Source organism: Hipposideros armiger, unplaced genomic scaffold (assembly GCF_001890085.2).
Source record: "Hipposideros armiger isolate ML-2016 unplaced genomic scaffold, ASM189008v1 scaffold_216, whole genome shotgun sequence".
Lineage (NCBI taxonomy): Eukaryota > Metazoa > Chordata > Mammalia > Chiroptera > Hipposideridae > Hipposideros > Hipposideros armiger.
Window position 1 is genome coordinate 2,109,957 of NW_017731566.1, and position 13,291 is coordinate 2,123,247.

The 13,291-nt window shown below is 36.3% G+C and overlaps 1 protein-coding gene across 2 annotated transcripts in view; it reads right to left on the reverse strand.

Annotated features, from left to right (window-relative positions):
* ZRANB1 (zinc finger RANBP2-type containing 1) overlaps positions 1-13,291 on the reverse strand; it is a 55,782-nt gene that overhangs the window by 31,861 nt on the left and 10,630 nt on the right. Inside the window, exon 2 of one of the 2 annotated variants that reach the window (XM_019654201.1) lies at positions 1,742-2,592. In XM_019654201.1, coding sequence (XP_019509746.1) covers positions 1,742-2,555 — 814 coding nt within the window. In that variant the 5' untranslated portion in view covers positions 2,556-2,592. Of the gene's footprint in view, positions 1-1,741; positions 2,593-13,291 lie in introns of those variants that run through there. The other variant, XM_019654202.1, reaches the window with a different exon arrangement.

The window sequence follows — 13,291 nt, forward strand, 5'->3', positions numbered from 1 at the left end:
TGTAGCTCATTTCCATTGAGAAACATATGTGCGCTATAACACCATCCTGAAGTAAACGTATGCATAGTACTCTGCTTCCTGCAAAAATGATTTTAAGAGTGTTCCAAAAGGCATACAGCTAGCTGAAAGACAATCACACGTAAATACAAAAGGTCACACAATGTAAGATTCCATTTACATACGAAATATCCAGAATCGGTAAATCCAGAGGCAAAAAGCAGACTGTAGGTTACCAGGAAGGAGGAGGAGGGGATGTGGAGTAGCTGATTTATGGGTACAGGGTTTCCTTTGGGGTGATAAAAATATTTCAGAACTAGATACAGGTGGTCGCAACAACACTGTGAATGCACTAAGGGCCACTGAATCGTTCACTTTCAAAATCGTGAATTCTGTTACGTGAATGTGACCTCAATTAAAAAATAATAATAAAACTCTTCTATCTCCTTATAAAAAGAAAAAAAGACAATGCCATAAGTGTTAACCCAATTTGGGGAGGGAAAAAAATGGGATGAAATGGGACCCAGATAGCAGAAGATGGCTCCGCGTGTTTTCACCCCTCGGCCTCAGGACAATCACAAAGTGCCAACCAAGTCTGGTGCTCAGAGGGCTCACGTGCTGAGACATTCTTTTTGCCAGGAAGAAACTAAAATATTGGGTTGTAGGAAAAGTCATGATGCATTTTTGCCACGAAAAACATAGAAGAAATGTCATGACTTTTCCGACAACCCAATAAAAAAACTTAGATTTCCTGAAATCTCCTCTTAAGACTAGATGTTCATATAGTTATGTCTTCCATATTCTTGGGGCTGTATTCAGAGGGATAAACAATAGAAATGGGAATATATATATATATATATATATATATATACACACACACACAGCTAAGCCATGTTTAAGACATAGCTATTAACTTTAGTAATCCCTCAAAATTCCCTTTACAAAACTAAATGTCAAAGTAAGCACCCCATCCAAATAATATAAATCATCAAATTCAAATAGCTAACCTACTCAAAAAACAAAGAAAGAGAAATACAGGAGAGTTAGATAACTGTTTTTGCGAATTACATCACAAATAATTAACTCACAAGGTCAATAACTGGAGACAGCCCTGCTCTCACAACCTGTCTCTGTCCTTTCACAGCGCAGAGCCAGTAACTGGGACCAATATCCAGAGCTTCCTTAAGAAAGCACTACTAAAATTGCAAAACACACAAATCGTAATTGGACCTAAGAAATCAGTTGGCCTCATGAAATCAGTTTCATAAAGTTTTCAAGTATTTACTACATGACGTCCATGTTAGATTAACATCAGTATTTTCAAGGTCAATACTACGCTTGTCCAACTTCTTGGAGTCACACATTTTTGTGATATTTTTAACATCTGACTAAAGCTTCTCTCATCACAAGATGCTTATACTGTTTACAAACACCCTGGAGCAGCAGCTGGTGTTCCTCAGTCACATCTTGTTACAGTAAATAGAAGGCAGTTTTCAACTCCAGGTATATATTTTACGACTGAAAAACTATGCTTTAACTGAAACTTTTGCTCTCTAATGATGAAGTGACACATACACAATGAAATGGACAAAGTTGACAAACACACAGATTTGATGCACGCATACTGAGAGTATAAGCTAGCACGCTGAATGAACTAAATGCTAAGTAATATTGACCCTACTTGTGCCTTTCATGTCATTTTTAATATCTTTCCCCGTCCCATTCAAAAAGTGCAGACACTTACCCACACAAGCATTGAGGAAGAGCCAATCGGTCTTTTTCATCCTATTTTTAATCTGCTTTACTTTTTTAAAGTCCACTTCAAGTTCCTCCTTGCTGCCAACGGCCCCAGCCAATTCAATCCTCTGAAAATCCATTTTCATTTCCGAGTCTCGTTTCGTAGCAGGAGGCGATCTTCTTTGGCTGTTACCACTGCTGCAGCCTCCCCTCCATCGAGCTCTGTCTTGCTCATTTATTATTGAAGAAGCCTCTTCAGTTTCTGCCAACTCTATTGCTTCAATATTATTAGGTCTGGGATGATCGCAAACAACACATTTTTTAGCCTTGGCCCAGTTTTCATACGTGCAAACAGAACAAGTCCAATGCTGGGTCCTCGTGTTCAGTTTATTTCTATCATTGTATTCCTCGCAAGGATCAACAGAAAAAGCAACTGGTCTTGAGCCAGACCCGGAGGACTGGGGAGATTCAGTGGGACTCCTGGTCCTACGCTGGGATAAGCACTGGGTACATCTGATTGCTCTTGGCCAGTTCAAGTATGTGCACATGTGGCACGACCATTTATTTGCATTTTCCATGCTGTACGAAGACTTAACCCGGGGTCTTGCACTAGAGTCTGGACATATCAAAGGACTACTTCCTCCTTCGGTGCTGGAAGGGTCCCAATCTCTACCGACATCACTAGACCCGCTTTTAAATGGATCTTCTGTAATAATCGTTCCACTCGGCCTTTGGGCACGACACATGGTACACTTGATTGCAGACGGCCAGTTTTCATACGTACAGTATTCACATGCCCACTTAATTCCACGTTCTGACATTGTGCACTTCTTGAAGTGAGTTATGTCAGGCAGGAGGCTATAAATAATTAGGACATGGTTATTAAAACAATAACTACATAATTCTACCTCTGAAAATATGCCCCCCAAATAAAAGTACACTTCAACTTATTAAATATAAATTTTTCAAAAGATGCATGTCAGATTTCATATTGAACCATCTTTATTTTCTTTTTTGATTTCCATAGACATGAGAGATAAATACCCAAAGAAAAACCTTAGACCTAGGGATTTAATGGAATTCTGTTTTCTGAATGCAAGAGATTGGCAGAAGACAGAGGGAGGTTCGCTGTAAGAGGGAAGGAGGTTGAAATAGGGAAGCCACTAACAGAAATGTTTCATTTCAGCAAGGTCATTACCATCAATTTAGAAAAGGAATCAACAGTTAAAAGCTCAAAGGGAAGGAAAAGAACACAAACCAAGTATCTTAAGCCATAACCGTTCTCAAATTATGAACATAGATCAGCATGCTATCCAGGTATAGCATCATGCTTCATTTACTAAAGAACTCAGAAGATCAAACTCAATTCTACCATTCTGGCTAAGGGAGAAAGGCAACTTAAACATGCTAATTGCCCACTGCTCTTAACAACCACAGGTAGAAAAGAAAGATGTTGCGAGTGATTCTTACAATTAACAAAGTAACACTGAAATAGAGACAAAACTCCTTGATAGCCTATATCCTCAAAATCTAGTTCTTTCTGAAACACATAAAATAAAAATTACAACTCACCTATACTTGGTACAATGAAATCGTCACTGAGATAACTACTAGCATATCCCTCCAATATATTTCAATATTCATACTCGAAATACTCAATATTTAAAATACTCAAAATCCAATTAATATTAAAAATGTATTTAAAAGTTCCCTAGGATTCTACATTGGGCTTACGAACACTACACTATAATGAAGACTTTATTATTTAATGACAACTTATAAATGAAGCAACTTACATGGCAAATTTAATACTTTTTTTAATGGCTTGAATTGAGACAACTAAATTAATATTATCCTGCCACTTATTTTTAAGCAGAAAAAGGAAACAAATCCTAGGAGAGTAACTGAGGCTCTTCCCTCTTTCTCAGGGATTATTTTTCCTGTACCTGAAAGCTCAATATTTCACTTTATGACTGTATTACGATGTCCTCCCTGGTTTGCCAAGTCCTCACCTCATTTATAGTGTGAACTCTGTTAAGAGGACAAATTCTCTGTAAGAAAGGCTACTATTTAATAGCTAAAATAAAAATCACACTTACTAAGTTTTGTCCCCATGCTATAACCTTGACCTTGTACATGGTTAAACGTAGGGTTTATAAATCAGACTAAAGACAAGATTCAGTCTTCACACTGGCTCAGATTCTGACTTCCTCAGGAGATGCTACAAAACGTGCTAAGTGGTTCTGTCTGACTGCGAATAGCTAGTCCTATAAAGGAGACCAATATGGTGTTTCACTTGAAGTCTGCTACTTTACCTAAAGTATTTTTATAAGACTTTATTTTAATCAATTCTCTATTTTAATGCTACTCATTTCTTTCAATAATGAACTACATTTAGAATTTTAATTGAACAAGGCAATAAAATTAGCTGATTGGACTGGTCAGTAAAATTAGACATGGGAAAGACATTTTTCTATAAAACCTTAAACGTGTGTATGTGCGCTAATAAGCACATTAATATTAACTTGGAAGTGCTAACTCAATTCCTACCTGTATTGCTTGTTATTACTGAAGAAAAAAAGATGGTATAAACCAAGTAAAAAAAAAATTTTATACACACACACACACACACACACACACACACACACAGTTTATATTTAGCTTTAAAGTCATTTTCTCTTTCAGCAACTGTATTTTTTCCTAACCTAATTTGTTATTTATCTTGCTTAGATTTTTTCATTTAGTTTGTGCACTTACTCACAATGTGACAAGATCAGGGAACTATAATGATATAAGCTTCCCTAAAATGAACAATCAAGATTTAATGGCAGTTTTCATGTTCATTAGGCAGTTTCTTCCTTTGGTTTCTCAGGGATAAAATATAAATAAGTTACTTGCTCCTTCTATTGGCAATTAAAATGATCAAGTAAAAACTTACGACACGAACAAGTGACATAATAAACATATCCAGGGCTACTATAAGTAATTTCAATATTTCATTTAAAATATTCACATTCAAAAATGTGTGCTTGCTTTGAGAAGTCTTACTTTAATCTGTCTGTAGCCTAACTAAATAGCTTGTGATTTCACATTATCTTAGCTAATCTTCATGGAACTAATGTGCCAGCGTAACATATTTAAATGTCTATGTCTGGCAAAAAACAGCAAAAAAGTTTGCCACAGAAAATAATCATTGTCATATATGCCTGCTGAATAGCCTACCTCTTCCAAAAATCCAGGTAGCAAACAATACCAAAGCCAAGCACAAAAGAGTTTTAAGGTAAATGCATTACGTTAGATAACGATGTATACAGTATCCACTCTGGGGAATTGAGACTTTGTAGAAATATTGTTTTCTGGTAACTGAAAGCTAAAATTCATTGAAGAAGATTATCTGAGAGAGCTTTTTATACCTGTCATAATCAGCAAATGGAAAGTAAGAGTAAAGATGACAGCTCAACTAAGTGGTTTTGCATTATTGAGATGAAATTAACTCCATACTTTTTCTTCCAAATGTCATAAAAGGACATAAAATTATTTTTAATAGTAACCAGCTCTGTTAGTATTGCACACTGAAAAAAAATTACTAAATATCTTTTAACATATATTCATATGCCTAAGCAAATTTAATTAGAAGTCTAATTTTTCATGTAACACAGATTTCCAATTCTATCCAATGAATCATACTAAAATTAATTAGTACAATAATAATAAATTATGCATAATATGGAACTGTTACTCTTAAACCAATTATTTCTTGGTTCAAATGCAATACCAGCCGTTCCCATGCTGTGGACCCGTCCAGGAATCCATCTGTACATCAAGTTCTACCTACAGACAGACCGAATAATGTCTCCAAGTATATCAACCATCTTCCAGTACTAAATTCGTAACAGCCTGTGATTATATACTTTCCAGTTCAAGCAATAATAAAAGCAAAGTATTATAGGTATATGGATTAATGGCTGGGGTTAACAGACAGGCTAGTAATTAAACATTTTTTATATTGTCATGCTTACTAATGAATTAATTAGACCGTATTTGGAAAGCATTACTAAACACTGTAGAAGAACTACATCTATATTCAAGTCAATTCCTCAAAAATGTAGATACACTATGAATTTCCCCAACCACCTACTAAAACCCTATGAAAGAGAACTGGAGAAGTAAAATAATCCTTAAGTACAAACTCCTTAAGAAACAGAGGAGAGAAGTTATCCAAAGAAAGGATTAATAGCAGTCTTTAAGGTTTTGTATTAGCTTTATTAATAAGTCTGTAGTAATGCAATATTTATTTTTAATAGAAATATAATTATTGATGTAAGTATTAATTACTATAACTCTGTGACTTAAAAATACTCAAAAAGTATCTTCAGGGAATACAGATGAGGCTAAAACAAAGATATTCCAAGCGTATTGAATTTGCAGGTTCTGTTAAAATATTACAAGGTAATTAATTCTGAACTGTAATATTTATATAACTAAAAAGTACCACTTAACTCTTAAGCCAAAAAGCCTACAGTCATTTCCTCTTTTCTCCTTAGCACCTTTCTACATCACTGTGTTCCTCACAACAGTCCGCAGAAAAAAAGAACTGGTCTTGAGCAAGGTCCTGAAGCTTGACGATAGGTGAACCTCTATCTACAAATCTGACCTCATTTCAGGGCTCCCACTGATGAGCACACCCTGCACTAAACCTCTTCCCTTCCTCTCACTTCCTCAGCTCCTATCCTGACTTCTGCAGTTCCCATTAAGGACACCCCTGCACCCGGCATACACTCAACATCATCTTGAATTCTGCCTTCTCACCATAATTCTCTCCAGTGGTATCCACTGATCACTTCCTTTCTTCCCATTCCAACTGCCATCAGCCCGTCTCAGGTCAGAGCTCCTCTAACAGGCTCCGAAGCACCTTCCCTTTCTAAACCCATCCAGCTCGTAGTTCTCAGAAAACTTCTCCGAGTAACAGTGCTCTTTCTGAAGCCCTTTGCCAGCAGCGTGAACTCTCAGCTCCTTTCTGTCACAAACTCACTCCCAAACACAACACACATACCCCAGACGCATGCGATACCACCACCTGTCAACATACACCCGTGAAGGCTCGACCTGAGAAACACAGCACAACAGACACACTGCTGAATCCTACCCATCCTTAAGGGCTCAGTTCAAATCTCATGAAGTTTTTCTCAAATCACTTCAAGTACACTCCAAGCAACCACATTTCTACTGCCATCTGGCACTTCCTGTATTTCCTCTTCGGGCTAGCTAGGTTCTAGAGCATTGATTTGTGTGTTTTCCCTCTATCATTCTCTCCCCTCAGTTTTCAGTTAGGTAGCTAAGCTTTCAAAATCTTTGGTTCAGGGATTCAAGTGGCATGGAATGTGAACGAGCCCCATTTTAGTAAAACCCATTGATGATACCACACTGAGTGACCTCAAGAAAGAAAGGACAGTGGCGCTTTTGAGCAATCTCCAGCAAATAAACGCAATTCTAGAGGATGGGACCCACTCCTGTGGCAAGACCTCAGTACAAAAGGTCTGCCCTAACAACTAGATGTCCAGCCACAGGCACTCGTGATGTGGTTAACTGTTCAAGTCCTGGGATGTAAAGGGAACAAGTACAAAAACTCCTGCAGTCATTAAATATTCTCTGAAAGTACGCAGCCTTTGTGAAATTATGTATAATCAAGAATTAGCAGATCTCAGAAATGTGTTGACTTTCCTCCTATACAGAGGTCACTGCTAGCTACATCATCTGTAGCTAATGAGTAGATTTGAACTAAACATACTTGCTAAGGCCCCTTCCCAGGAATTTGTGGACAAGTGAGACAAAGTAAATCTAGTTAAAATAACTACGTTAAATAACCTGTCATGGTGACTCTGGCCTTACTGGCACTACGCCTTAGTTAACTGAGGCAATTACCCAATAAAACTAGTTCATTTAACTTCATTCCAACCAGTCCTATGTCATTGAAATGTAACAAACAGAAAGCATACATTTTAATGTCAACATTGTGTTTTTTTTAAAAACTATAATAAAAGCTACAATTCTAATGGTTTTTCTTTTAAACCACTAGACAATTAACAATCCATTGATTAGAAGTCCTAGAGACACAAAATTAATTTACAGTGTGTCAAATCTCACAGGAAACAATAGTAATGCTCTTTTATTTTATCTTCTAATCATTTCAAGAGGAATCCTAGATCTTTACATACTAGGACTTTATTTGTAATTTCCCCAAATTCCTCCATTTCAACTTCTTCAGTTCCTAGACATTAACAATAAAGCAGGGAGGAGTAATACATATATAGAGACAGAGGTATCCTTAGCTACTCCAGAACCCATTTTAGCATGGTTCCTTTACAGTTTTGGAGACAGCACAGGTCAGTCACGTACCCCAAATTATAATCCCAAATAAAACTAATTTTATGTAACAACCTATTACCGACAGTCTACTATGTACTCAGAAATATTGAGATATAACTAGATAAAACATTGTTTTGTGCTCAGAGCACCTGCGATCTAATTAGATGAAAGATGGCTACAGTTTTCTTAAATATATATGGAAGTGGAGTGATTATCTCCAAGAGTATATATCAACCCAGCATTTAAAAAATAATGAAACAACTTTTCCAGGAACTAAGAACATGCTACCTCATTGAGAATCTGACTTCTTTCATTATCCTATCCATTGTGTTCACACTGAACAGATTAATCCCAACTAATAAAATATCCACAGGAACCAAGAGTTATTATACCTAGCCCAGCTAAAGGTCTTTTTTTACCAAACACTATGGATGTTACCTATGTGACAGAGGGAGGAGTGGTAAAACCTTAGAACTTTTAGATAATCAGTGAGTTTTGACAAAAAAAAGAAAAAAAATAGATGTGAAAAGCAGGCAGAACCAAATGGATGAAATGTTCCGAGGCAAAAATCAACTCAGAGCTACCATCTTCTCCAAAAATATCTTTTTCATAATATCTCAACTTTGTTCAAATTTCTTTGTTATTTTGCCTGATTCCAATCCATTATAATGATTTGAATGTAAAAAAATCTTATAAATACAAGTTATTTGCAAATGTTATTTGTTAATAGTGTAATTCAACTGCATCCCTTTTCTCTTGATTCCCAGTATAATGAATAATAGGAAACTAGGATGGGGATTTGTGATTTGGGTTTTCATTGTGGGGACAGGGAGAACAGGCAGGCACAAGTTTAGCAAAGGGCAACCTGGGGAGGAATGCCAAAGACACAGCGGGCTGAAGGCACGGCTTAGCCAATCATTAGAGATGGATGAATGTCTATTGCACAATTCTGCCAGGGCCAGCCTTATCTGACTAAGAAAACAGGTAAATCTTAAGCATTTACAGTATGTCAGCCAATGTGCTAAGCACTGTGTGTGTGTGTGTGTGTGTGTGTGTGTGTGTGTGTACACACATACATACATCAAGTAACTTAATCTTCAGAATCCTATGAAACAGGTACTATTATCTCCAATTTTAATGACTGAAAACAGAGACCAAGAAGCTCAACGACTTGCCTCAAGTCACAAAGCTTACTTACTTACTAAGTGACAGAGGCAAGGTTTGAACACAGGCATTCTGGCTCCAAAGTCTGCACTATATACGTTATGTAATAAAATATACTACAGCCCACAGTCACCTGTACCCATTATCCAGAATTTAGACTATTAATAAACTGCACTGAGTTTTTCTCTAAGCAGTCCTTCCTAGATGACTTCTGACAGACAATACCTAAACAGGCAAACTTAAAAAATAAACAACACACACTTTGCTCAAATTTTAGCTTTTAAAGATTACAGAGAATCTTCCCAAAACATATCTAGATTAAGAACTAGTGCAAAATGCCTAAAAAGCTAAGCAAATAAAGTTATTTGTAAAACAAAATATACTAAATCTAGACTCTAAACTTGAATAAAAGAAAAAAACAACTTGGGATATTCACCATGGTTTTAGATTACACAATACCTTAAGTATTTTTATTTTGGAGGCAACCATTGAGGAAGAAAACAGTATACATAAAAGTCAGCCTGACTTCAACTAACACAGTGCAGATTACTAAAGAAAGCACACTATGTCAATTAAAATAAGGAAAGCCTTCCATTTTCTTTCAGACATTTGAAAAAGGAGAAAGTCTCACCAAATGACAGATATGTATGAACTACAGTACCTATATGCAGCCCTGTTTTAAAGGAAAGCAAAGAATGACTGTGATAGTAAGCAAATCATCTTTATCTCTCAGAGCCTCAATTTTCTCATCTGTAAAAAAAAAAAAAAATGAGTTAAACGAGATGACCTGAGTATCTCCACCCCATACACTAAACTCTAACTAGCAGTCACACATTCTTCTATGTAAAGACTCAATTTAAAATTTTGTTTGTTGAATTTATTTTGCAGATTCTCTATTTCTGAACATAATGCAAACAATTTTTTGTTAAAATTAACTGTTCCATTTGTGACAAGTTCTGATTGTCAAGTCCAAATTCTAAAATATATACTAATATTAAGTTAATAGACCTAAGCAGTACCAAAAACCTATTTTTGAAGTAAAGCTATTATATCATACATCTGTATACAATACCACCTAAGAATTATATGTGCCATATAATAATAATAGTTATCAAACCTGAATATGATCAAGCTCCTAGTTCTAACTACCAGTTTAGAGGATTACAGGGAATAGAGGCTCGAACTAATTCCGTGGAGATACAATCAGCAAATTCTGTGTGTATGTGTATATTAAAACTCATGAACATGTTAAAAATTAATTTGAACACTTTTTGATATTTAAAATGTACTAAGAATTTAAGGTGTGATTAACAGTATTGTACCCATATTTATAAAAGTCCTTCTCTCTTAAGAGACACATACTAAAATATTTACATACTTTTAAGATACACACACTGAAATGCTATGTCTGGAATTTGCTTTAAAATAATCCATTGCAAGGAAGAGGAATATAAATGAAACAAGATTGGCCATGTGTTAATAAGTGGCAGATACATGAGAATTCTGCTATTCTGTATATATGTATACATGTTCAAAATTTTTCATAATGAAAAGTTTTTAAAATCTATCAAAAAGGTAACCAAATGCTTGCTGTTTTAGACTGAGAATTAAGGCTTAGATTGCTAAGTCCAGAAAAGGAACAGGAAGCTGTGTATTGTCGAGACTGCTACTCAAAACTTGATCCAGGGCGGGCTGAGTGGTGCGTTGGTTAAGAGCTGGCTTGGGACGCCAGCTGTGAGCAGCAGGGCCCCAATTCAGATCCCACATTAGGGCCAGCGACACTGCCCTCTACAGCTAAGATGGTGAACAACAGCTCGACCTGGAGCTGGGCTGCCGTGAGTTGCCGGCGACGGCGTAGGCTGCAGCCTCTGCTGCAGTGGGCTGCCGTAAGCGTGCGTACGTGTCCAGCAGCCAGCATGAGCGGCCGGCAGCTGGTGTGAGCTGCCAACAGCCACCGTGAGCAGCTGTCCAGAAGCCGGCGACCGATCTGCCTCAGCCTCTGCCTCAGCCGGGAAGAGTGCAATGATTACAATACCAACATGGGCCAGAGAAGCAACATCCTCCACAACTAGACTGAAGATCAAAAGGACAACAACTTGTCTGTTCCCCTTCCCCCGATTCCCCCAGCGCTGTTCCCCTCCTCCAATTACCCAATAAAATCTTAAAAAAAAAAAAAAAGAAAGAAAGAAACTTGATCCAGGAGCTGACGAATCTCTCATAATAAAACATTGAGCTTGTGTTTGAGAAACAATGTTAAGTTTTTGGAAAACTCAAGAATGTAGCTTCTTTCTGCAACTCACAGGCACAGTTCATAGAAGAGAGGAAATACATCAAAACACGAACCAAAGTTTCTTTTACCCTAAACTTGCACAGATGAATATCATACTTAAGAAAACTAAGACTTAAACTAAAGGGATAAAAAAGTTTTTTCAATGTCTCTCTCTCATGAGCACAGATGCAAAAATCCTCAACAAAATATTAGCAAATCAAATTCAATGATGTATAAAAAGAATTATACACCACAACCAAGTGGGGATTATATCCCAGGTATACAAGGCTAGTTCAATGTTCAAAAATCAATTAATGTAATCCATCATATTGGCAGGCTACACACACACACAAAAGACCAAATGAACACATGCAGAAAGGAATTGACAAAATCCAAAATCCATTCAAGATTTTAAAAAACAACTCTCAGCAAATTAGGAATACCGGGGAACTTCAACAACTTGATCAAAAGCATATACAAAAATACTTACACCTAACAACGTACTTAATGGTGAGAAAGTAGAAATTTTCCCTCTAAGGCAAGGATGTCCCTTCACCACTCCTTTTCAACATCAAACTGGAAATTTTAGCTAATGCTAAAAACCAAGAAAAGGAAATAAAAGGTATACCTTTTGGGAAGAAAGAAATAAAATTGTCTTTATTCGTAGATGACATGATTGCCTATGTTGAAAATCCACAGGAATCAACACAACTCCTAGAACTAAGAAGAGATTACAACAAGGTTACAGGATACAAAGTTAGTATACAAAAGTTAACTGCCTTCCCACCTGAAACTATTGAAAAAAATAAAACTGTTTTTAAAGTTAATTACCTTCCTATATACCAGCAATGAACAAATGGAATTTGAAATTTAAAATAATTACCATTTACATTAGCACCCCCAAAACTGAAGTACTTAGGTATAAACCTAACAAGATATGTACAAGATCTATAAGGAAAACTACAAAAATAGTAAAAAAAAAAAAAAAAGTCTAAGAACTAAATAAATGAACAGATATCCCATGTTCATGGATAGGAAGACAATATTGTCAAAATCTCAGTTCTTCCCAACTTGACCAAGAGATTCAATGCAATTGCAATCAAAATCCCAGCAAGCTATTTTGTGGGTATTAACAAACTGATTCTAAAGTTTATATGGAGAAGCAGAAGACTCAGGATAGCCAACAAAGTACTGAAGAAAAAAAACAAAGAATGGCTACCCTGACTTGAAGACTTACTATAAAGCTACAGTAATCAAGACAGTGTGGTACTGGTAAAAGAACAAATAGATCAAAAGAACAGAACAGAGGGGGCAGAAATAAACCTACAGATATAGAATCACCTGATCTTTGAAATGAGCAAAAGCAATACAATGGAGAAAAGAGAGTCTTTCAAAAAATGGTGCTGGAACAACTGACATTCACATGCAAAAAAATTAGACACAGACCTCACACTCTTCACAAAAATTAACTAAAAATTGATCTCAGGCCTAAATGTAAAATGCAGAAGTATAAAATTCCTAGAAAATAACATAAAAGGAAGTCTAGATGACCTTAGCTATGGCAATGTCTTTTTAAATAAAACTCCAAAAGCACAATCCATAAAAAAATAATTGATAAGCTGGATTTGTTAAAATTAAAAACTTCTGCTCTATAAAAGACACTGTCTACAAACTGTCAAGATAAGCAAAAAAAACAGCAGAAAATATGTGCAAAAGGCATATCTGATAAAAACTGTTATCCAGGGCCGGCCGAGTGGC